Source organism: Dendrobates tinctorius, unplaced genomic scaffold, assembly GCF_039654945.1.
Source record: "Dendrobates tinctorius isolate UK_male_01 unplaced genomic scaffold, ASM3965494v1 ptg000008l, whole genome shotgun sequence".
NCBI lineage: Eukaryota > Metazoa > Chordata > Amphibia > Anura > Dendrobatidae > Dendrobates > Dendrobates tinctorius.
The window spans coordinates 22,676,043-22,700,107 of NW_027361676.1; the positions used below are offsets into that span (position 1 = coordinate 22,676,043).

The 24,065-nt window shown below is 42.7% G+C and overlaps 1 protein-coding gene across 1 annotated transcript in view; it reads right to left on the reverse strand.

Annotated features, from left to right (window-relative positions):
* Positions 1–330: 330 nt before the first annotated feature.
* Positions 331–24,065, reverse strand: part of ASIC5 (acid sensing ion channel subunit family member 5) — a 116,228-nt gene continuing 92,493 nt past the window's right edge. Inside the window, exons 8-12 of the mRNA XM_073579021.1 lie at positions 23,855–24,002; positions 21,278–21,334; positions 18,017–18,185; positions 15,714–15,805; positions 331–512 (exon numbers count right to left, since the gene is read on the reverse strand). Coding sequence (XP_073435122.1) covers positions 331–512; positions 15,714–15,805; positions 18,017–18,185; positions 21,278–21,334; positions 23,855–24,002 — 648 coding nt within the window. The remainder of the gene's footprint in view (positions 513–15,713; positions 15,806–18,016; positions 18,186–21,277; positions 21,335–23,854; positions 24,003–24,065) is intronic.

Consider the following 24,065-nt stretch of genomic DNA (forward strand, 5'->3'; position numbering starts at 1 on the left):
TCACTTATAGTGTTGTCAACTCTGCTGTGCTGTCCTTCTCCACATTGGCTGGTTGTGAGATGTAAGTTGAAGAAGTGTTAAGGAAGAATACGACATTGGATTACAGATATCAAGGTGACACTTCATTTAGCTTCCTATGACCTACATGCTCATATAGATGACTTAGGAAGGTTGATTTTACTAACCAATTCAATTTTAAAAGCTATAAAATTCATTAAAAATATTCATTACATACATTATTTAAAGCACTCCCTTAGCAGAAAGATTTGATATATATGAATTTACAGAAAATAATTATTAGCGATCAAAAGACAGATAATAGACTGGTCATTAGCATTCTTGCCTCTCCTGTTTATATCTTGACTGGCTGTCAGTCCATTGTGAGATATTGGGAATTTTCAGAATGAGGAAGGCACATAACCAGAAGAAGTTAGTCAGCAGAAACTCTAGAATCTCAATAATTGTAATCATGCTTGCTCCACAGAACAAACCCATCTGGCCACCCACGTCAGCTAAAAAAAAGAACAGAAAGAACAGGATGGGAGAATCTGTTAAAATGGCTCTCACCAAAAGGATTTACAGATCAATTTATAGCTTATAAAAGATCACAACTGAAGTATATCCAAATTAAGGTCAAAATTCTGTGCTGTAGATGACACTTCCAAAGACATAATCAATACTGGTCGATTCATTTGAAACCAGCCTCTCAATCTATAGTATATTCTCCACAGTGCCTTCATTCATCCAGTCCACAGTGATTATTCTATGAACTCACAAATAGTTATACAAAGTCCAGAAATGTATTAATTATAACATTTCTATTTGTGAGGGTGGAGAGGATGAAGTTTCACCTCTTTGAAAACTCCTGTTATTTTAATGCATGGAAAATGTACTGTTATGTGTTATCTTCATTGAGGCTGCAGTTCCTGAGAGTTAGGCATGTTAGGGTTAACTGTAGGACTGGCCCACATTTTGGGAGAAGTATAAGGGACCTATGGGTTAGTTTCAGTTTTGTATAAGCAGTTAGAGAGAAAAGCAAGAGAAAGGAAGGACACCTTCAGAAAATAGTGCTCAGGACTATGTGTGTGTGTGTGAATGGGCTAAGAGAATAGGCAGCAACGTATCTCATCAGTGGCAGCAGTCTACTGTAAGCAGGCGAGTCAGTGGAAAACCTACATTCAGGTTTCCCTTATTGACTACAGGGAACAAAGGAGTGTAGGCCAGGCTTGGAAACTGCAGTCGCAGAAAGAGACAGTCCACAAAATTGGGGGTATTATCAATAAGGTGACAGCCTGAGGTGCGCCTGTGGCGCTCCTGAGGCTTCAGTCGCCACAGTGGTACTGCACCTCCTCCTGAGGTGTGGTGCCCCACCATCCAGGTAAGGTGGGAACTCCTAACCATGCTCCAACACCTGCACCCCTCACCACAAACAATCAAAAGGCAAATTCAGTCATAAGGTCAAATAACAGATAAAAACAACTTTATTAGTATATAAAAAATTTTACACAGACAAACATGCACAGAATATGGCTAGAAGATGAAGAATGGTCATTACAACCACACACAGGAGGCCCAAGGTAGGTATATCACAAGGGAGTTTAAATAATCATTATAGTACTGTAAACATATCACATCAGTCATAATATCATGCCTAATGGCAATATATTACAGGGTACCAAATCAGGCAAATATGCCAAGACCAAAAACTAGGTCCCATCCATCAAACAGGTTAATACCACTGATAACACACCAAATAGTGAAAGTATACAGGTACCTGATGAAGGCACGCCGAAACGCGCGTCGGGGTTGGTAGGTCTGTCCGGGATGGTCGCTCTATTGTTTACAAGGTTCCTGTATACTTTCACTATTTGGTGTGTTATCAGTGGTAATAACCTGTTTGATGGATGGGACCTAGTTTTTGGTCTTGGCATATTTGCCTGATTTGGTACCCTGTAATATATTGCCATTAGGCATGATATTATGAGTGATGTGATATGTTTACAGTACTATAATGTTTATTTAAACTCCCTTGTGATATACCTACCTTGGGCCTCCTGTGTGTGGTTGTAATGACCATTCTTCATCTTCTAGCCCTATTCTGTGCATGTTTGTCTGTGTACAATTTTTTGTATACTAATAAAGTTGTTTTTATCTGTTATTTGACCTTATGACTGAATTTGCCTTTTGATTGTGAGTCTAATACTACAGTTGGTCTTCCATTGTTCCTAATTGTGGTGGATATGTGAGATTGTGGCTGTGTCCATTATAAATTTCCTATTTCTCCATCCACTATGTTCATTGGATTTCTCTTACCCCTCACCACAAAGTAGTGTAGCAAAGCCACATTGTGGCTCATTGCTTAGAGAGTAGCAGAGCACCTTTGGTGGTTGCCTGCTTGGAAACACGAAACGTGCTGGGAGGTGGGTGGAGTTTAGAATACATAAAAAAGTGGGAAGGTTTAGAAGTTGAGTGAGTAGTCAGTCAGTCAGTCGGGGAGAGTCACTCAGAGAGGAGTGAGGAGAGAAGATCCCTAAGAGAGGGTTGGAGGAAGGAGGTGCTGCAACAGATCTCAGTGACCTGGGTCTGCTGGCACGGGAAAGGAAAGAAGGAGAAAGACATTGAACTGAAGCCTGAGCTTCCATAAGAAAGAAAGACAAGTACGGAAAGTAGGAGTAAAAGGGAACACAGAGGACGTGGGTTAGAGGAAGAACCCTGCCTAGAAGTTCTAAGCGCAAGGCCGGGGCCCGGTCCCCGAGGTTGTATGGACACTAATGGTTCTGCAGCAGACACCGGTGGAGTAGTGGGCTGTAAATGCACTACTCCCATCTAAGACTTGGGGCACAACAGCAACTTGTATAGTGAGCCGGGACTCAGGAGTAAGGAGTCCCCGGAGCAGGCTACAGCTGTCTGCCATACAAGTAGAGTTCTTGGGAACATCTGTCAGGAGGAACTCCAGTGTAACTCAGTACTAGGAGATCTTCACACTTAAAGGCGCTATAGAGGAGACGTTCAGAAAGGTACATGTTGGCGGAGTGTTGGAAGGGAGCATCCTATCTTGCCTGGAGGTTGACTGAGCCCAGGACCTGGAGGACACAGCACGGAGGCAGGCATCTGTGTGAACTGCAGACTGTGAGTAAAGGTTTGGAACTACATGCCCTGGTGTTCTCCACTTATTCCCGCACGACTACACCCCGTACTACTACATCTGGGCACCAGCCTCTACACCGCCTGTGCCTCTCCTCCATTGCTACATCTACACTGCCCTGGGATTACAGCTTCACCTGTGGGGAGCTTCACCATCTTGGCTGCAACCCACCACCAGTCCCAGAGGATCTGCATGCAGCGTCGACCTAACACCTCACTTGCCGAACACCACAGGTGGCGTCACGAACTATTCATAAACTTTATTTCATTGTTCATTCATCCCCCTTTTGCCATGGAGCCCCAGGGCCACGGACCGGGTCACAGCTTTCGTGACAACTCCCATTGAGATCAACGGGCCCGGTACCAAGTACCCTGCTAGGCCCTGGTGGGGCGCTCCATTCTGGCGTCACGAACAGGATGACGAGACCCAATGCCATCGGGTTCTTTGTGCCTAAGATTTGTTGGACTTAAAACTTGTGAGAATGTGCCGAAGACCCAATTTAATAGACTGTGAAATGAATATTAAAAATGGCTGACAGCCTAGAGAAGAAGGGCATGATAATATGGGCGGTCCCAAGAAAAGAGCACGGACTGTCCTGGGCCTCCCCTGTCTGAACTTCTATGCGACAGCAACTTGGCCAACCCCCCGAGGGGTTCGTATGCTGGCTTGGTATGGAGGAGTTGGAAGACGCCGCCCCCGGAAGGAGGAGCGGAAGCCAGCGGCGGGAAAGGCGCAGAGACAGGAAGAAGAAGAACGCCATGATGGAAGAGGAGGGGAGGAGGCCTGCGGAGCGCGGGGAGGCTGAGCTGGATCTCCCCGGCGCCCTAGCTGGAGGCTCGGACCCTGCTTCTAGATTGAATCGCCGGCAGCTAGAGGAAGAGGTTGCCTGGCTGACCCAATGTTTGCAACTGAGGCAGGAGGCCTTGTGGAGGCTGAACTGGCAGCACGCCCAGGAGGGGCCTACGCCAGCAGTACCGCCGTCACCGGTACCCATCGCTGCAATACCGGAGCTTCCCCAGGCAGACGCCATGGAGCCTGCAGCCGCTGCCACACCACCGACAGCATCTGGAGTCCCTTCTCTGCCGCCACCACCGGAGGAATTGTATGAGGCCCCAGGAGCCAAAGGGAAGAAGAGGAGCTCCTGCCAGGACCTGACGTGCCCGTGCAGGTCCCACCAGAGACACCTGCGGACCCAGAGCCGCCATTAGCTCCACCGCCATCCCTGGTGTCCCACCGGACAGCGCCCACCGCCACTATGCCTGCACCAGAGCAGAGACCACACCACCAGGAGGCTCCAGGTATGTCTGATTCCCCTACACCTGGGAAGGCCCTGGGGTGTACCACGGTCGCAGCGGCTGGCCAGGTCGTGCTAGATCTGGTCTGGGACCGGGATACCTGTCTCTGGGGGGAAACACCGGAACCCCTGACGGTGGCGCCGTGGTACAAAACCAGCCTGGATCGGTCCCGGGAGGAATGGGAGGATGATGAGAACTGGGCTAGTTGTCAAGCTACCATCCGGCAACTGGCAGCTGAACACCGGGAGAGGGAGCAGCGTCGGCTAGTGGTACTAGGTCCAGATATGGACCGGAAGGAACAGGTCAGAGCCGGTCACTACGGTCCCAGAGATGCGGCAGGTTGGGGCCACGTCCTGAATGTGAATCATGAAAGGGGGTTCGGCTTTATCCATGACCCTAGCCGGATCTCCGATCTGTTTTTCAACCGGAGAGATGTAGATTCCCACTTGAGAAAAGGACACCCTGCCAGAAACCTGAGCCCGGGAGATCATGTGACCTTCACCAGACACGAAGGTCTGAGAGGCTGGTATGCTATGAACATTAGGCGAGTCCCAGAGGATCTCATCAAGACCTACAGGCAGAAACCGCCCACTGCCCCCATGTGCCAAGCTGGAGCCGTACCAGTCCCACAGCCAAAAGTACGGAAAGCCGCAAGCTTTACCCCACTGGAGGAAGAGTACTTGAGGACTGCCAATGCGTTTCTCCCATCTGGTAGCAGTTCCCAATCATCAGCTTCCAGAACCCCAGGAGGGGACAACAACAACAATTAGTCAAGATGCTTCCTTTAAAGTAAATATCGTTACCCAGGAGGGTATTTGCACAGTTGTGCCATTGTTTTCTATTTTTTGCACCAGTTTTCTATTTTTGGTTATCATGTCCTAGTTTATTTTCCCAGAGTTGCCCAGTTTTGTTGGCAGCCTTCACACCAGAACTGTGGAGATCATGAACGTTGAATGGTCCAGAACTGTTATTGTATATAGTTTGCACCTCTTTAGGTGCTCTCTCTTGGTTTTACGTAGGACTCTCTTTTTGAAAGAAGATCTACCTCGACATAGGGACATTTCCAGACGAGATGGTCGGACCAGTGTCTATCTTTGCACTTGATAATAATGCTTAATGTTATTCTCTGAATAAGAAGCTAGAATGTAATAGGGTATAATGAAAGTATTAATGACAGATTTTATAGAAGTATATTGAGAAAGAAACATAGTGAATGTTTTACAGAGTTTTTGAATAAAGATGTTGAGAATGTGAATGCAGAATTGAAAATTACAGGTAACGAACCAGGTATCTACGGTTGTCATCCTAAGTATAGAAGAGACAGTGAAAAGTAGAAAATGTGAAAGATAATGGAAAGAGATGTGTTGCAAGAAAATGTGAATTGATATTGAGTTTGCTCCTGTAGCACTTTACATTAGGTAGCATAATTTAAAAGGTTTAGACAGTTAATATGTTTGTAACGTTCAAGAAACCGTGCCTCCTATATTAGGAAGTTTAGTATAAGGCCTCTTTCACACTTCCGTTTTTTACAATCAGTCACAATCCGCCAGGTTTTGGAAAAAACGGATCCGCAATTTTCTTTTGAGGATCCGTTTTTTTCCCCATTGAATTCCATTAGTGGCGGATCCTGACGGATTGCTGTCCGTTGCATCCGTTTTTGTGAGGATCCGCCGTGATGTTGCTGTCCGTTTCCATCCTCAAAGATTTTGAAACGGAGCTTGTAACGTTTTTTTTCCCAGCGGATCCTGCAGACACTGAATTAACCCGAAATTCTGTCTGGGTGCCGGAGAAAAGAAAAAAAAATCTCTCTCTCTCTCTCTCTCTCTCTCTCCTTCCCAGCCAGCGTTTCCTTTAAACTTCCTCATTTTCAGGATCCGTCTGAAAACGGATCCTGTGCCATCTGGTCACATCAGTTAAGAACGGATCCGCTTTTCTAACTTTTTGGCGGATTTGAACTGATGCAAAAAAACTGAAGTGTGAAAGAGGCCTAAGAAATGTTTATTCAGCATTACCAAAAATTTTGTATGTTCCTATATTGTTAACTCTGTTTGACTTGCAGCACGCGGACGTGCTGTGTTTAACGGGGGGAATGTGGTGCCCCTGAGGATTCAGTCGCCACAGAGGTACTGCACCTCCTCCTGAGGTGTGGTGCCCCACCATCCAGGTAAGGTGGGAACTCCTAACCATGCTCCAACACCTGCACTCCTCACCTCAAAGTAGTGTAGCAAAGCCACATTGTGGCTCCTTGCTTAGAGAGTAGCAGAGCATCTTTGGTGGTTCCCTGCTTGGAAACACGAAACGCGCTGGAAGGTGGGTGGAGTTTAGAATACATAAAAGAATGGGAAGGTTTGGAGAGAAGATCCCTAAGAGAAGGATGGAGGAAGGAGGTGCTGCAGCAGATCTCAGTGACCCTAGCCGGATCTCTGATCTGTTTTTCAACCGGAGAGATGTAGAACCCCACTTTAGAAATGGACACCCTGCCAGAAACCTGAGCCCGGGAGATCATGTGACCTTCACCAGACACGAAGGTCTGAGAGGCTGGTATGCTATGAACATTAGGCGAGTCCCAGAGGATCTCATCAAGACCTACAGGCAGAAACCACCCACTTCCCCCATGTGCCAAGCTGGAGCCGTACCAGTCTCACAGCCAAAAGTACGGAAAGCCGCAAGCTTTACCCCACTGGAGGAAGAGTACTTGAGGACTGCCAATGCGTTTCTTCCATCTGGTAGCAGTTCCCAATCATCAGCTTCCAGAACCCCAGGAGGGGACAACAACAACAATTAGTCAAGATGCTTCCTTTAAAGTAAATATTGTTACCCAGGAGGGTATTTGCACAGTTGTGCCATTGTTTTCTATTTTTTGCACAAGTTTTCTATTTTTGGTTATCATGTCCTAGTTTATTTTCCCAGAGTTGCCCAGTTTTGTTGGCAGCCTTCACACCTGAATTGTGGAGATCATGAACGTTGAATGGTCCAGAACTGTTATTGTATATAGTTTGCACCTCTTTAGGTGCTCTCTCTTGGTTTTACGTAGGTCTCTCTTTTTGAAAGAAGATCTACTTCGACATAGGGACATTTCCAGACGAAATGGTCGGACCAGTGTCTATCTTTGCACTTGATAATAATGCTTAATGTTATTCTCTGAATAAGAAGCTAGAACGTAATAGGGTATAATGAAAGTATTAATGACAGATTTTATAGAATATATTGAGAAAGAAACATAGTGAGTGTTTTACAGAGTTATTGAATAAAGACGTTGAGAATGTGAATGCAGAATTGAAAATTACAGGTAACGAACCAGGTATCTACGGTTGTCATCCTAAGTATAGAAGAGACAGTGAAAAGTAGAAAATGTGAAAGATAATGGAAAGAGATGTGTTGCTAGAAAATGTGAATTGATATTGAGTTTGCTCCTGTAGCACTTTACATTAGGTAGCATAATTTAAAAGGTTTAGACAGTTAATTTGATTGTAACGTTCAAGAAACCGTGCCTCCTATATTAGGAAGTTTAGTATAAGAAATGTTTATTCAGCATTACCAAAAATTTTGTATGTTCCTATATTGTTAACTCTGTTTGACTTGCAGCACGCGGACGTGCTGTGTTTAACGGGGGGAATGTGGTGCCCCTGAGGCTTCAGTCGCCACAGAGGTACTGCATGTCCTCCTGAGGTATGGTGCCCCACCATCCAGGTAAGGTGGGAACTCCTAACCATGCTCCAACACCTGCACCCCTCACCACAAAGTAGTGTAGCAAAGCCACATTGCGGCTCCTTGCTTAGAGAGTAGCAGAGCACCTTTGGTGGTTCCCTGCTTGGAAACACGAAACGTGCTGGGAGGTGGGTGGAGTTTAGAATACATAAAAGAGTGGGAAGGTTTGGAGAGAAGATCCCTAAGAGAAGGATGGAGGAAGGAGGTGCTGCAGCAGATCTCAGTGACTTGGGTCTGTTGGTACGGGAAAGAAAAGAAGGAGAAAGACATTGAACTGAAGCCTGAGCTTCCATAAGAAAGGAAGACAAGTACAGAATGTAGGAGTAAAAGGGAACACAGAAGACGTGGGTTAGACGTGGGTTAGAGGAAGAACCCTGCCTAGAAGTTCTAAGTGCAAGGCCGGGGCCAGGTCCCCGAGGTTGTATGGACACTAATGGTTCTGCAGCAGACACCGGTGGAGTAGTGGGCTGTAAATGCACTACTCCCATCTAAGACTTGGGTAGTGAGCCGGGACTCAGGCGTAAGGAGTCCCAGAAGCAGGCTACAGCTGTCTGCCGTACAAGTAGAGTTCTTGGGAACATCGGTCAGGAGGAACTCCAGTGTAACTCAGTACTAGGAGATCTTCACACTTAAAGGCGCTATAGAGGAGACATTCAGAAAGGTACATGTTGGCGGAGTGTTGGAAGGGAGCATCCTATCTTGCCTGGAGGTTAACTGAGCCCAGGACCCGGAGGACACAGCACGGAGGCAGGCATCTGTGTGAACTGCAGACTGTGAGTAAAACTTTGGAACTACATGCCCTGGTGTCCTCCACTTATTCCTGCACCACTACACCCCTCACTACTACATCTGGGCACCAGCCTCCACACCGCCTGTGCCTCTCCTCCATTGCTACATCTACACTGCCCTGGGACTACAGCTTCACCTGTGGGGAGCTTCACCATCTTGGTTGCAACCCACCACCAGTCCCAGAGGATATGCATGCAGCGTCAGCCTAACACCTCACTTGCCGAACACCACAGGTGGCGTCACGAACTATTCATAAACTTTATTTCATTGTTCATTCATCCCCCTTTTGCCATGGAGCCCCAGGGCCACGGACCGGGTCACAGCTTCCGTGACAACTCCCATTGAGATCAACGGGCCCGGTACAGAGTACCCCGCTACGCCCTACTAGAAGTAGGCTGAAGTGTGGTAGTCACAGCGCAACAAATCGACCCAAATGGCAGAGATTGAGGTCTCTGACTTAAGCTGCCATTCTCCATCTGTGATGCTGATCAAATCCATTGGAAATGTACCTCTGCATTGTACAAAAGGTCATGACAACTGTAACTCTTGCTATGTTATGTGCGCAGTAAAGAGAACTTTGTTTTCATGAACCGGTATGGTTTCAATATCTTGGGTCGAAGGGAACTGGTGCCATGCAAAGCGTGGCAGAGCAGGACAGGGAGGTGACCATAGCAGAAACACGGCCGCACACACACAAATTCAATACTCTGTTTTCGTGTAGCGGGCCGGGGTCTGAGAGATGAGTACCCCGCCCGCAGCTACCTCCTGCAGCCCCATTACATATACATAAACTATCCACAGAACAAAGGACATCAAAAGCATACTTGCTCAATTGGGGTGATGATGGCTTCTGCTAAACAATTTGATTGAATTTTTGTGAAACTCAAGATTTGTTTTTGCCTAATTGCTAAATAAAAGCCCACACAAAATCAAAATTTCTGGCAAAATTTATACCCTGATCTTTATTATTATGACTCTGTTTGGTCAGCCAAAAAGTTTTGTGCATGAGAATATGCCCCTGATTTCATCCTATGCAAACTCAAAATAAATTGATGACTAGGGAAGACAGCTTCAAATACAAAAACATCAAAAAAGGCACAAAAGGAAGCTATGTATAAAAAATATATGAAATTTTATTAGGATTATTTAAAAGACTGTTCCAAACAGAAAAATTATCGAAGCACAATGCTGCTATGGTGCGGCTTTACATTTGTCACAGTGTCTGCACTCTTTTTATGCATAATTTTTTTGTTTAGAACAGTCTTTTAAATAATCCTAATAAAATTTCATATAATTTTTAGACATAGCTTCCTTTTGTGCCTTTTTTTGATAATTTCATCCTAGGCATGAAGAGGTTTCTCTTTTAGATTTGTACAAGATCAACAGAAAAAAAATCATGGCGTGCTTCATTGGAGGTATTTTAGGTGAGAATATTGTTGTAAACGTGGAGCTCAAGGTACTCCTGCAATCGGCTATACCCTCTGACTATAACTGTTCAGTCATATGAACAGAAGATTCATGAATTTTTATGTACTAATTTCTGTATATTTTATACAGTTGTGGCCAAAAGTATTGACATCCCTGCAACTCTGTCAGATAATACTCAGTTATTATTGCTACACTTGTAAGGAGAGCTTTAAACTAGAACAACATGGGAAGGGAAGCAAAAGGCCAGAAAAAGCCATACACCTGACAAATGCTATTGAGAACTCTGCTATTAGAAGTGGAAAGGAAGAACAAAATCAAAAGAATCTAATTAATAAAAATATTGGAGAAAGAGAAACCAATCACTAACTAAAATGTTTCTATACTAATGCACAAAGCATGGGCAACAAACAAGGAGAATTGGAACTACTAACACAGGAAAAGAAATATGATGTCATTGGAATCACTGAAACTTGGTGGGACGATACACATGATTGGAATACAAGACTAGAAGGATACAACTTATTTGCAAGAAACAGACTTGATAAACGAGGAGGAGGTGTCGCATTGTATGTTAGAAACGCGTATATCTGAACAGAGATTGAAGCTTCAGAGACTGGGAGCTCTGTGGAAACTGTTTGGGTAAGAATACAAGGACAGAACAATGGAAAGGACACCATTGTAGGCATTTACAACAGGCCGCCTGTGCAAGCTGAAGATATGGATGAACTCTCTATGCATCAAATGGTCAAGTTCTCCAAAAAATATGACATAGTTGTCATGGGAGATTTCAACTATCCAGACATTTGTTGGGAATCTCTCTCAGGCAAAACTAGCAGGTCAAGGAGATTCTTATCTTCTCTTGCTGACAACTTTATCTTCCAAAAGGTAGGGGAGAAAACAAGGGGAACTGCCACCTTGGATCTAATCCTTATAAACAGGGAGGAAAAGGTTGAGAAGGTAAAAGTGGCTGGGACCCTAGGAGGTAGCGACCATGCTATTTTAGAATTTTGGATAACTAGAGGAGGAAGACCTGTGAAGACTCAGACGTCAAGGTTGGATTTCAGAAAGGCAGATTTTAAGGGATTCAGAAAGAGAACTGGAGGGATCCAATGGCTGGATATCCTTAAAGACAAAAATGTCCAGGAAGGATGGCAAATCTTGAAAAATGAAATTCTCAAAGCACAATTGTTAACAATTCCGAAAAGAGGGAATAATAGGAAGCATTTAAGGAAACCAGGATGGATGAACACAGAACTTAAGCACATGCTAAAAAGGAAGAAAAAAATGTTTATAAAATGGAAAGAGGGAGGCATAGCTAAAGAAGAATATAATGCTGTCTGCAGAACCTGCAGGGCACAAATCAGATTAGCTAAAGCTGACAATGAATTGAGGCTTGCAAGAGATGTCAAAAGCAATAATAAAGGATTTTGGGGATAAGTCAAAAGTAAAAGAAAAGTCAAAGATGCTATAGGATTTTTAAAGGATGAAAATGATGAAATGGTAAGACAGGATGTTGAGAAGGCCAAACTTTTAAATTCCTATTTTGCATCTGTTTTCTCTCAGAAAGGAAATGTAACATCAACTGTTCTTCACTGTCCTATTAAGGGAATAGAAGAATCCAGGATATCTATAAACAGAAAGATAGTGAGGAAACACTTAGCTAACCTAAATGAATTCAAGTCTCTAAGTCCAGATGAATTACACCCCAAAGTACTGAAGGAGATAGCAGAAGAAATTTTTGAACCCCTCACCATAATCTTTGAAAATTCTTGGAGACCAGGAGAAGTCCCAGAAGACTCGAGAAGAGCAAATGTTGTTCCTATCTTCAAAAAGGGGAAGAAGGTGGACCCAGGCAACTATAGGCCGGTGAGTCTGACTTCTATACCAGGAAAGATCTTTGAACAAATTAGTAAACAACATGTATTTCAGTACCTGGATAAGAATGAAGTGATTAAACATAGTCAGCATGGCTTTGTAACTAATAAGTCATGTCAGACTAACTTAATTTCCTTCTATGCTGGAATCACTGATTGGGTGGATCAAGGAAATGCTGTAGATATAGTATATCTTGACTTCAGAAAAGCATTTGACAAAGTATCTCATACAATCCTTATTGAAAAAATGACTAAGTATGGAATGGCAAGGCAACTGTTAGGTGGATTCATAACTGGCTTAGTGATCGGACCCAAAGAGTGGTCGTAAATGGCTGCACATCCAGTTGGAAGAATGTCTCAAGTGGGGTACCACAGGGCTCTGTCCTGGGCCCTGTATTGTTCAACATCTTTATCAACGATTTAGATGAAGGAATTGAGTGTAAACTGATTAAATTTGCTGATGACACAAAGCTAGGGGGGATAGCTAATACTAGAGAAGAGAGAGAGAGGATTCAAAAAGATATAAATAAACTGGAGAAGTGGGCAGCAACTAACAGAATGGTTTTTAACAGGGAAAAATGCAAAGTACTACATCTGGGCAATAAAAATGAAAAAAGCATATACAGAATGGGAGGAATAGGGCTAAGCAACAGCACATGTGAAAAAGACTTGGGTACACTAATAGATCACAGACTGAATATGAGTCAACAGTGTGATGCAGCAGCAAAAAAGGCAAATGCAATTCTTGGATGTATTAACAGAAGCATACAGTCTAGATCACGTGAAGTCATTATTTCCCTCTACCCCTCTTTGGTCAGACCTCATCTGGAATATTGTGTCCAGTTTTGGGCACCACATTTTAAAAAAGACATCAACAAACTGGAGCAAGTTCAGAAAAGAGCGACCAGAATGGTGACGGGTCTGCAAACCCTGTCTTATGAGGAAAGGTTGCAGGATTTGGGAATGTTTAGTTTGCAAAAGAGAAGACTGAGAGGAGACTTAATAGCTGTCTACAAATATCTAAAGGGCTGTCACATTGTAGAAGGATCAACTTTATTCTCATTTGCACAAGGAAAGACTAAAAGCAATGGGATGAAACTGAATGGGAGGAGACACAGATTAGATATTAGAAAAAACTTTTTGACAGTTAGAGTGATCAATGAGTGGAACAAGCTGCCACGAGAAGTGGTGAGTTCTCCTTCAATGGAAGTCTTCAAACAGAGGCTGGACAGACATCTGACTGGGATGATTTAGCGAATCCTGCTTTGAGCAGGGTGTTGGACCAGATGGCCCAGGAGGTCCCTTCTAACTCTGCGATTCTATGATTCTATGAGTTTCTTCCTGAAAATGATTGCAAACACAAATTCTTTGGTATTATTATCTTCATTTAATTTGTCTTAAATTAAAAAACACAAAAAGAATTGTCCTAAAGCCAAATTGGATATAATTCCACACCAAACATAAAAAAGAGGGTGGACAAAAGTATTGGCACTGTTCGAAAAATCATGCGATGCTCCTCTAATTTGTGTAATTAACAGCACCTGTAACTTTCCTGTGGCACCTAACAGGTGTTGGCAATAACTAAATCACACTTACAGCCAGTTGACATGGATTAAAGTTGACTCAACCTCTGTCCAGTGTCCTTGTGTGTACCTCATTGAACATGGAGAAAAGAAAGAAGACCAAAGAACTGTCTGAGGACTTGAGAAACCAAATTGTGAGGAAGCATGAGCAATCTCAAGGCTACAAGTCCATCTCCAAAGACCTGAATGTTCCTGTGTCTACCGTGCGCAGTGTCATCAAGAAGTTTAAAGCCCATGGCACTGTGGTTAACCTCCCTAGATGTGGACGGAAAAGAGAAATTGACAAGAGATTTCAACGCAAGATTGTGCGGATGATGGATAAAGAACCTCGACTAACATCCAAACAAGTTCAAGCTGCCCTACAGTCCGAGGGTACAACAGTGTCAACCCGTACTATCCGTCAGCGTCTGAATGAAAAGGGACTGTATGGTAGGAGACCCAGGAAGACCCCACTTCTTACCCCGAGACATAAAAAAGCCAGGCTGGAGTTTGCCAAAACTTAAATGAAAAAGCCTAAAACGTTTTGGAAGAATGTTCTCTGGTCAGATGAGACAAAAGTAGAGCTTTTTGGGCAAAGGCATCAACATAGAGTTTCCAGGAGAAAAAAAGAGGCATTCAAAGAAAAGAACACGGTCCCTACAGTCAAACATGGCGGAGGTTTCCTGATGTTTTGGGGTGGCTTTGCTGCCTCTGGCACTGGACTGCTTGACCGTGTGCATGGCATTATAAAGTCAGAAGACTACCAACAAATTTTGCAGCATAATGTAGGGCCCAGTGTGAGAAAGCTGGGTCTCCCTCAGAGGTCATGGGTCTTCCAGCAGGACAATGACCCAAAACACACTTCAAAAAGCACTAGAAAATGGTTTGAGAGAATGCACTGGAGACTTCTAAGGTGGCCAGCAATGAGTCCAGACCTGAATCCCATAGAACACCTGTGGAGAGATCTAAAAATGGCAGTTTGGAGAAGGCACCCTTCAAATTTCAGGGACCTGGAGCAGTTTGCCAAAGAAGAATGGTCTAAAATTCCAGCAGAGGATTGTAAGAAACTCATTGATGGTTACCGGAAGCGGTTGGTCGCAGTTATTTTGGCTAAAGGTTGTGCAACCAAGTATTAGGCTGAGGATGTCAATACTTTTGTCTGGCCCATTTTTGGAGTTTTGTGTGAAATGATAAATGTTTTGCTTTTTGCTTCATTCTCTTTTGTGTTTTTTCATTTAAGACAAATTAAATGACGATAATAATACCAAAGAATTTGTGTTTGCAATCATTTTCAGGAAGAAACTGAGTATTATCTGACAGAATTGCAGGGGTGTCAATACTTTTGGCCACAACTGTAGGTAAAGATGGTTTAAAGGGAATTTGTCAGTAGGATAAAGCCTTCCCATTTATATGGGCGTGTACATCATAGGAAGCTGTATAAAATGATACCCTGATATCTGTGATCCGATGTCTTACTCCAGAGATATCCAAGTTTTTCTTATATTTAAATGAGCTGTTTCAGGCTGTGGGCTGGACATTTGATCTGTATGAGTATCTGCCTCCTGAGCTTATTACATATAAAAGTGGTTGTTAGCACTGTCACATTGAATTCTTTAATCTGTGATATGCTGCAGTAATAGCACAACAGCACAGTCATAACAGCATATTTTTTAATATTCACATCATACCTCTTTCACGGCAATTAGTAACTTTGCCGTAATGGGATTTGCAATAAATATATTCACTGCTTATCAAATTTTTGGTGAAAAAGAGTAGATTGTCTTTAATGGCAGTGCTTAGTTCTTGAATAAAGGAACAATGACTTACAAAAGGAGTCAAAGAACTTTATGCTGGATAGTACAGTAATACAGACAAAAACTATGTCAGTAGGATTTTTTGGATGGTAACTTACAAAGAAGTTCAGTAGATGACAAAGCTTTCTGTTGCTTGGTTATTTTATAATTCAACTCATGATATTTAATGTCAATGTATACCAAATTATTCCTAAAAAGAAAAAAAAAGATCAAATTCACCTCCTGTATTAAAGTACAAATAAAAACTCTAGACCATTTTTTTCTCTTGGGCTATAAGTTGCTCTCAGAACTGAATGCAAATGTTTTTTATGTTCTTCCTATTGAATACATATGGACATTTAGTCACGTGGAAATGTAAATGTAACTAAGGAACAATTTGTAGTCACCTGGCACCTCTAAATATGGTGTCCATAAACAGTCTTGGAGCTATATACTACATTTTCCAGATTCCAAGAATTCCCTGGCCTTTACCCTTTAACTCCTATACAGGATTCTGGACTTAAAATGGACCCCCAGGCTGAAGTTATGGAGTTTACTGCTGTTCCGTGGTACGAGTTCAAGGCAAGAAAGTTGCTAAAAGTCACATCAATGATGAAATTGGAATGTAAGTTAATGGTCAAAATTAAAACCTAGGTCAGAAATTGGGATTTATCAGAACACCACAACAGGAACACAGAATAGACCTACAGACTAGATAGGAAAACTATTGACTGGCAGAGAAAGTCAGAGCTTCAGGGGTTTAAATAGCTCTCAGGAAGGAGTGATCAAAAACATGTCAAAATTAACCTCATAGTTCTTTGAATAAGCTACACCAAAATTCCCAGTAAAAAAAACAGGACTGTTGCTGTCATGTGTCACCAGTAATACAGGCGCATCGCTGCCCAGTAGCCAAAACAGATAAAGAGGAGACATGAATTGACACATATATTACATATATACTGTATTTTTTGGACTATAAGATGCATTTTTTTAGCAAGAAAAAGTCTTACTTAAAAGTGGCTGCGTCCTATAGTCTGAAGTTAGAATCCTCCATCTCCCCAAACCTGTGCAATGTTTGACCCTCCTCTCTAGTTCCTCAGTAATCTGGCAGTGGGCTCAAAAAGTGCTCCTCCTCATCACCCTGAGAATTTTCAGCAATGCATACATAGTTGCAGAGTGATTTTCTGACTGCCAAACACCGCCCTGCAGGATCAATGCAGGGCAGGAGCTTTCTTACTGGCTCTCCTGCATTACATCTGCCAAAGGCTCTTCTTGCACTGAGCTCATTCACGCAAATACTGTGTCCAGCGGCCCCTTCCTTTATTTTCTCTTCCTCCTCCTAGGTCAGTGAAGCTCCAGTATCAAAACTAAGTGCCTCCAATTTTATTTTAGATCGAAGCATCGTATAGTCTGAAAAATGTTGCAGTTTATTTTGTCTTTAAGATGACGATCTAATACTGCAATAATCTGGGATTAAGACAAAAAAACACATTAAATGGGTTGTCCGGACTTTTCACATAATCTCAGTGAATATCTGGGCTGCAGAATGCTGACAATAAGTAATTTACCTTCTGTGGCCAGTTTACAGAGTTTGCTAGATATCAGATCTTGCTTGTAAGAAAAACGTCCGGGGGTGTGTGTTCTGGCATTGAAATGAGAACTGGTCGTTTCCTCCTCAACAGTTTCACTTTCCATAGATCACTGTTCAGCGTGTGTCTGGGGGAGAAGTAGCTGGGTGGTTCTGCTCTCTGCACTGAGGCTGCTAGAGGGGGAGGATTTGTTACTGTGTGAGGAGGGATTGTTCATGCGGTGGGGGATGGCCTGTTGCTATGGAGGGTGGGGTTGTTGCTACAGAGGGCATGCTTTTAGTAGAGTAGGAGGAAATGACCAGTTCTCATTTCAATGTCAGAACACACCCCCCTGGACGTTTTTCTTACAAGCAAGAGATGATATCTAGCAAACCCTGCAAACTAGCCACAGAAGGTAAATTACTTATTGTCAGCATTCTGCAGCCCAGATATGCACTGAGATTATGTGAAAAGCCCAGACAACCCCTTTAATGATACCTCCTTTATGAATGGTCCATTCTCTTATCTAGGAAATAACTGTACAAGATATTCTTCCCTCAGGTTACTTATTTAAAATCAATAGACCGTTCATTAGCTGATGTTTGTCACTTGCTCTCTATGATTTATGTTGCTTAAGTACTTAGTGATAGAACAATGTTTTAAGCATTAAGATGTTTGACTGCCACTCTCCTGGCCTTCCTCTGTTTGCAAACCATAAAATCCCAGCTTGAGGAAATCTGAGGTCATCAATAAGCTCAAATATTTCTTTGTGATCAATAAGAGATCGTGGATAAATATTAGTAATGAAGTGACAACAGAAGAACTTTAATTCAGACGGGTAAATGCACACTTACCTCATGTATGAAGCATTTTTGTTAAGTTTAGTTGAGAGATAATCGGCTGCTTTGACACTTGGAAATGTTGAATATGAGAGGACCGCAGGATAGTCTGTCTCTTCACAAGGAACGGGACATGTAGAATTGTATGTTCCTACAGTACATAGCTCTTCCTTCTCAAGTCGAACTGCAGACAAAATATAGTCTAACCACATACTGTAAAACTACTTACAGTTTATAGGTAAAACATTAAATGACTTGTCCGGCCAATAAATAATATATTTTTCTGTTAGATCATGATATTCATGCTACTTACTCTAAGAATGCCCACTTATTGTGTCCAGGGCTGGTGAGAAGAAGACACTACAAACAAAATTTGGGAGACAGTGGGTATCGTCTGGTATGGGGGCAGTGGGAATACTGGCCCCGGGTTGGAATCTTGTGAACTGGGGGCATCTCATTGTGGCCATCTACCTGGAGTTGCTGTAAGACCGTGGACGGAAGAAATAAAACTAATTGCATTGTTACAATCTACAGCCTCTGATCTGTACAAGTGGTGGCAGCAGTGAGAGCTGGGAGGGACCACAGACCAGAGCTGTTATCCAGATAGTGGAGGATCGACTGACTGAGTTGATGCGGATGCTGGCTGTGCTAGGAGAGTGGGACACGGAGATAGAGTGGGTGGCAGTGATAAGCAAATATCTGGCTGTGCATGTAGCAGTACCCCCACCAGCCCTAGGGCAGATGACAGTGAATAACAGGAGAGAGGGGCCAGCATCTTCAAGCTACTGGGACAAACCACAGTTCAATAAGGACACCTCGGATATTGATGAACATTTCTGGTTAGTTGAGAACCTCTGCCTGCTGAATGTGATGTCAGTCAGTGACTGGCTGAGATTTTTGAGCATTGGCTTGACTGGAAAAGCAAGAGAAGCTTTTCATACCTTGTCTTCTGGGGATCACAGATGCTACTCTACTGTTCGCAGAGCATTACTAGAGAGGTTTGCCGTCACAACTGAAACCTAACAGAGCAAGTTTTGGGAGGCTGACAAGCCTGGTGCACACATTTATCATACAGCATGCACTCTGTGGATAGAAGGACTTGGGACTTGGGAAGTATGTCTTGGATATATTCATTCTAGAACATTTATGTCCAAGCTCTCTAGTTACTTAAAGGAATAGGTGGTGGGACACTTTGTCCGGGAATGCAAAGTACATTCTAGTCCACATCATCCGTGTCCCCAATTGGTGAACACTGTGCTGCAATGGGGCTGGAATGCTGCCGGAGAGAGGATCCCACTAACCAAACCAGAAGAGGAACAGGCACATGTAGTACAAGGAAAAGTGTCTTGGACTGGATGGGACACCTCAGTGACCATGAACCAGCATCTGCAGCCGGTCTGGGTAGAGGGTGTGGAGGCTGAGGGGGTCCTGTGACTCTGGAGCCTCAGTCATATTGATCAAAGAACATCTATTACCGGACCAATGTATTTTTCCTGCCAGCCGTATGTTAGTCAACATAGCTGGAGGAGAATCTCTGAACATTTGGAGGGCCTGACTACATTTAGACTGAGGTTACAGTCATGGAATGGTGGATGTAGAAGTAATTTGGCACCTAATGGTAGCTGTGTTGCTGGGAAACAACCTATAAGCAGTGTTGGAGTGCCACTGGGCCAATGTTGTAACATAAAGCCAAGGACCAGTTCCCAATGCATCAGCCAAGAGGGAATAGAACAATTTCAACATGCCAACAAACCAACTCCCTGTCAGGTGTGAGTAATGCACAAAATACAATGCCTGTTACCATGAAGGAACGTAACCTGGGGGAGGTAAATGACAGGATACAGAAAGGTAATGTCTGATGTGGACACACTCCACCCCTCCCTTGTGGGCCTGCACATATAAGCCGCCTTCTACAGCATGTCCACATCTGACATTACCTTTCTGAATCCTGCTCATATAGGTACCATACACATGATCAGGTTTTTAAATATATTGGTTAGGGACTGCTCTGATATGGGTATACCTTGACGTTTGGTAGAGCGGCTTAGTATACATTTTTTGCAAAAAATGTATCAACCAAATACCCTGTTTTGTTATCATCTTTTCACTAGCAATTGCTGTTTACTGTTACTTTTTTACAACAGAGTATTTTTATACGTTTGTTATACTGTGTTTTTCTGTGTTTCAGTCTTTTGGTGGTGTGAACACTGTCCTACAGACGTATTCACTGTGTGCATGGCCCATGTGTTTATATTGGATCGTTAACCTGCCTAGGTGATTATTACAACCCACAACCTCAGATCCTCACATTAATAATTACCCCAACGCCACTGAACAAGTGAATCCAAGCAGACAGATTTAGCGTGTGTGACTGCCAGCACTTGACACATTAGACATTCTGGAAATTAATTAAGAAACCTGTTTGAGACACCAATAACAAGTATGTGATGGCAATGTCTAGACAAGGGAGCATTTTTCAAATGATTCCAATTTAATTCTTTTGCAATCATGGAGTGTTGATGAATGTCCCGTAATGGTTCAAAGAAAATGCCAATAAAATAAAAAGTAATCCTCTGATAACACTCCGGAACGACAACTGGACATTAGAATAATGGACCTTTGCCTTGATGTTTTTGATCTAGGAGAAACTTGGGCGGGCTTATGTGATTGTAATTATTGCTGTACATTACACAATGAATGTATTATTCTGCGTATTCTAAACTATAGACATTCTAGTAATAATAGAATCTAAACCATTCATTTATTTCTGCAGGGATCTTTATTGTTCCTAAAAATGTTATCTGTCTGTCGTTATCGTCTGTGGTAAAAAAAAAAAAATATATATGAACAGCTACAATCAAGAAAGTCCTGAAATTTCTGAGCTCAGAAATTAATAATAGAAGAATACTCTTCCCATGAGTTACTGGATTGTATTACAAATAGGGACAAGACATTGCATATAAACATCACCTTTTTAACATAAAGCTGATATGGCGATCAACTGTTCACCACGTGTCTAGTTTTCAAAACATCAATCACTCACATTTCCAAGGAAATCCTAGTAATCAGTGATTTCATCAGACATCATCACCTATTACTCATTCCTAGTACATTAAATATTTGCATAGTTGCTGCACTATTTACCATCACTTCTTTCTCAAGTCAGCTGGACTTATGCTTCATATGACCAAGTCCCCTGTCTGCCTCATGATGCATGTACGAGTACATATTGGAAAATACTATAGTAGACAAATAAATACATTCTATACAACTTACAAAGTGTTGGGTATACACAGTTATAGAAACGATGAAGATCACATTCTTTCCCAATACCTATAAAGAAAAAAGTGCACTTTAACTGCCTTATTTCTTCATGTTTCACCTGACAAGTAATGCTGCCTATGCTGCCTGTCTCAGAGATTTAAAGGGAATTTGCAAGTGTGATCAACCCTACTAAGCCATCTATATGGGCATGAAAGTCATAGAAAGCTGGATACAATAATATTTTGATATATGCGATCCAATAGCTTATTCCAGAGAAATCCACATTCTTCTTAATATGCAAATAAGTTTGGATCGCAGATATCAAGGTGTCATTTTAATCAGCTCCCTTTGATCTACATGCCCATTTAGACGACTTAGGACGTAGATCCTACTGACACATTCCATTTATTAAAAGCACTCATCATTATTAGGCTTTGGCCAAAGTAGACTATGGCGGCAAATTATATACATTTTCCGAAGTACTCATCATCCAATATCACAATATAAAAGGTTAAATGGCTGTATACATGTATATATCCGGATAATCCCTACCACGAACAGCAATGGGCAATTTCAATACAAACTATCATGAAAAATAACATTATATTATATAATTTGTATAATCAAGATACAGCACTTCAGTGTTTGTTATGTTGCATGTGTATGTACTGTGGTGTAGTGACCACTGTGTCCGCTAGGGGGCGTTGTGTGGATGTCCTAGGAGAGAGGATGAATGGCAGAGTCCTGAATGACCGTTATGTATCTCAAGGTGGGTGGCCTTGAGATGGAGACTTATGTGTGTGTTGATCAGCATTGATATTGCTGAGGTGTTGTTTCAATGTTTCAGGGAGAAGTCTCCAGGTAGCTGGGAAGATGGTTGGACCCAGTTACCTACAAACCCACCCAGGGGGTGTGTTTAAAAATATTGCAAAGAGTGTGTGAATGGTTCAAGGACCTGTGATGAGGTCATAGCCATGTGACCCGGTGGGCGTGGCTACAGACCATATAAGGTGGCTAGGGTAGGTCACATGTGGTCAATGCAGGGACCTGGTTTGTCCATTGTGGAAGGTCCCGCTGGGAGATGTGTCTCCTGGCTAACAGCATGTGAAGTGGCTGTGTGTAATGGCTGCACGTGCCTGATGATTCCCTGGAGGGAATGGATGTCTGCAGCATGGTGAAGGAACCATGAGGAAACCCTGACGTGGGTGAGATAGCTATGAGGCTGAAGAGCCTGCGTATGGAACATGGTATAACCTGTGTGACCACAGGGAGGACAGAGTGAAGCTATGTCAAGGACGCTATGCTGTGAATATGAACTTTATGTTGCTGGTTATGGTTTAGGATGCCTGAATAAACCACACGGACTGCGATTGTCCCATTGCATAACATTGGTCCTAGTGTGGTCCGTTTTTTATGGATCGCACTCGGACTGAAAATACGGTAGTGTGAACGAGCCCTAATAATGAAAAAAGTGTTTTCTGTATTCTAAGTAATACATTTTTTTTCTTAAATACATGTCATCATTTTCTCTTCCATGGGGATTGCAACTGACAGCATGCCCTGACAACTGCATTCCATCAAGAATAGCTGGTAGTTGTAGTTCTCTTGACCTTGACAGTTTGCACTCCACTAAGAAACTTTTATTAAAAGGCTTCTCCAAGAAGGTAACAAAGTGGCCCCATCATATAATTTATTCTGTAGCCTGCCGTAGTCCCCATAGTCTGAATAAACACAGCTCTCAAGACCTGTGTCTCAATAACAGAGGAGCTGTATCGTAAGCACACATATTTCCATGAGATGAGGAGATGGGCGTGACATTAGAAAACATCAATATGGGCTCAACCCATGTTCAGTCAGCGGAGGATAAAATTAATTTCTATTTCTACCACACACTTATCCTTGGCTCACAGAGGTATGTGTGCTTGCTATGCTGTTTCTTTGCCAGTTGAGCCAGAGGCCTCAAGAGCGGTGTTTCTTCAGACTGCAGTATGTCTTGAAAAGTGACTAGTATGGGTTGCCAATGGAAAAGTTACAGTTCATGGAAGAAGGGGAGAAAAGAATAAAAGTGCAAAAATAAAAAATTGCCTTAAGGGGTTAAAGTCAATTTGGGGAGGATGGAGGAGAAGAAGTGAACATCACAGTGAGATAACAAACTAAGACAAATCTAGCTTATCCTAGAGCTTGATTTACAGCAATATGGCTCACATAATATTCAGTACGTGTATACCATCTAGTCCCATCCCTCCAGCTCAGAGATAACTAAAATTTACAAATAGAACCTGCAGAGGGGGTAAATCTGGTAAATAATATTCAGAATATAAGTCTTATAATCGCCAGAAATAGTGTTTGTTATAATGTTATACACACTGGAAAGCTTACTCAGAAAAGAACTGTGAAATGACTGGCAAGTAGTGATGAGCGAACGTGCTCTCAGAGCATACTCGGGTGTTGTCCGAGTATCTTGGGCATGCCAGGATAATATGTTCGAGTCAATGCGGCTGTATGTTTTGAGACTGTCAATCGTTCTTTATAGCTATACTACATCTGGATTTTAAAATGAAATGCGTTATTTTTAATTAAATTTGATACCTGGTAGCAGAAAGGGCAAACATCCACATTCACTTTGTATATAAGACGACTTGCATTCTTGTAGACATCCATAAGTGCTGTAGACTTCTTCATATGCTAGTACTAATGCAGGATTGCATTCACCCCAAGGATATTCCTGAGTAATTGTCTGGAATGTGTACAAATAGGTTTTCGAATTTAGTGATTTTTAAGGAAGATGAAAAGGTAAAAC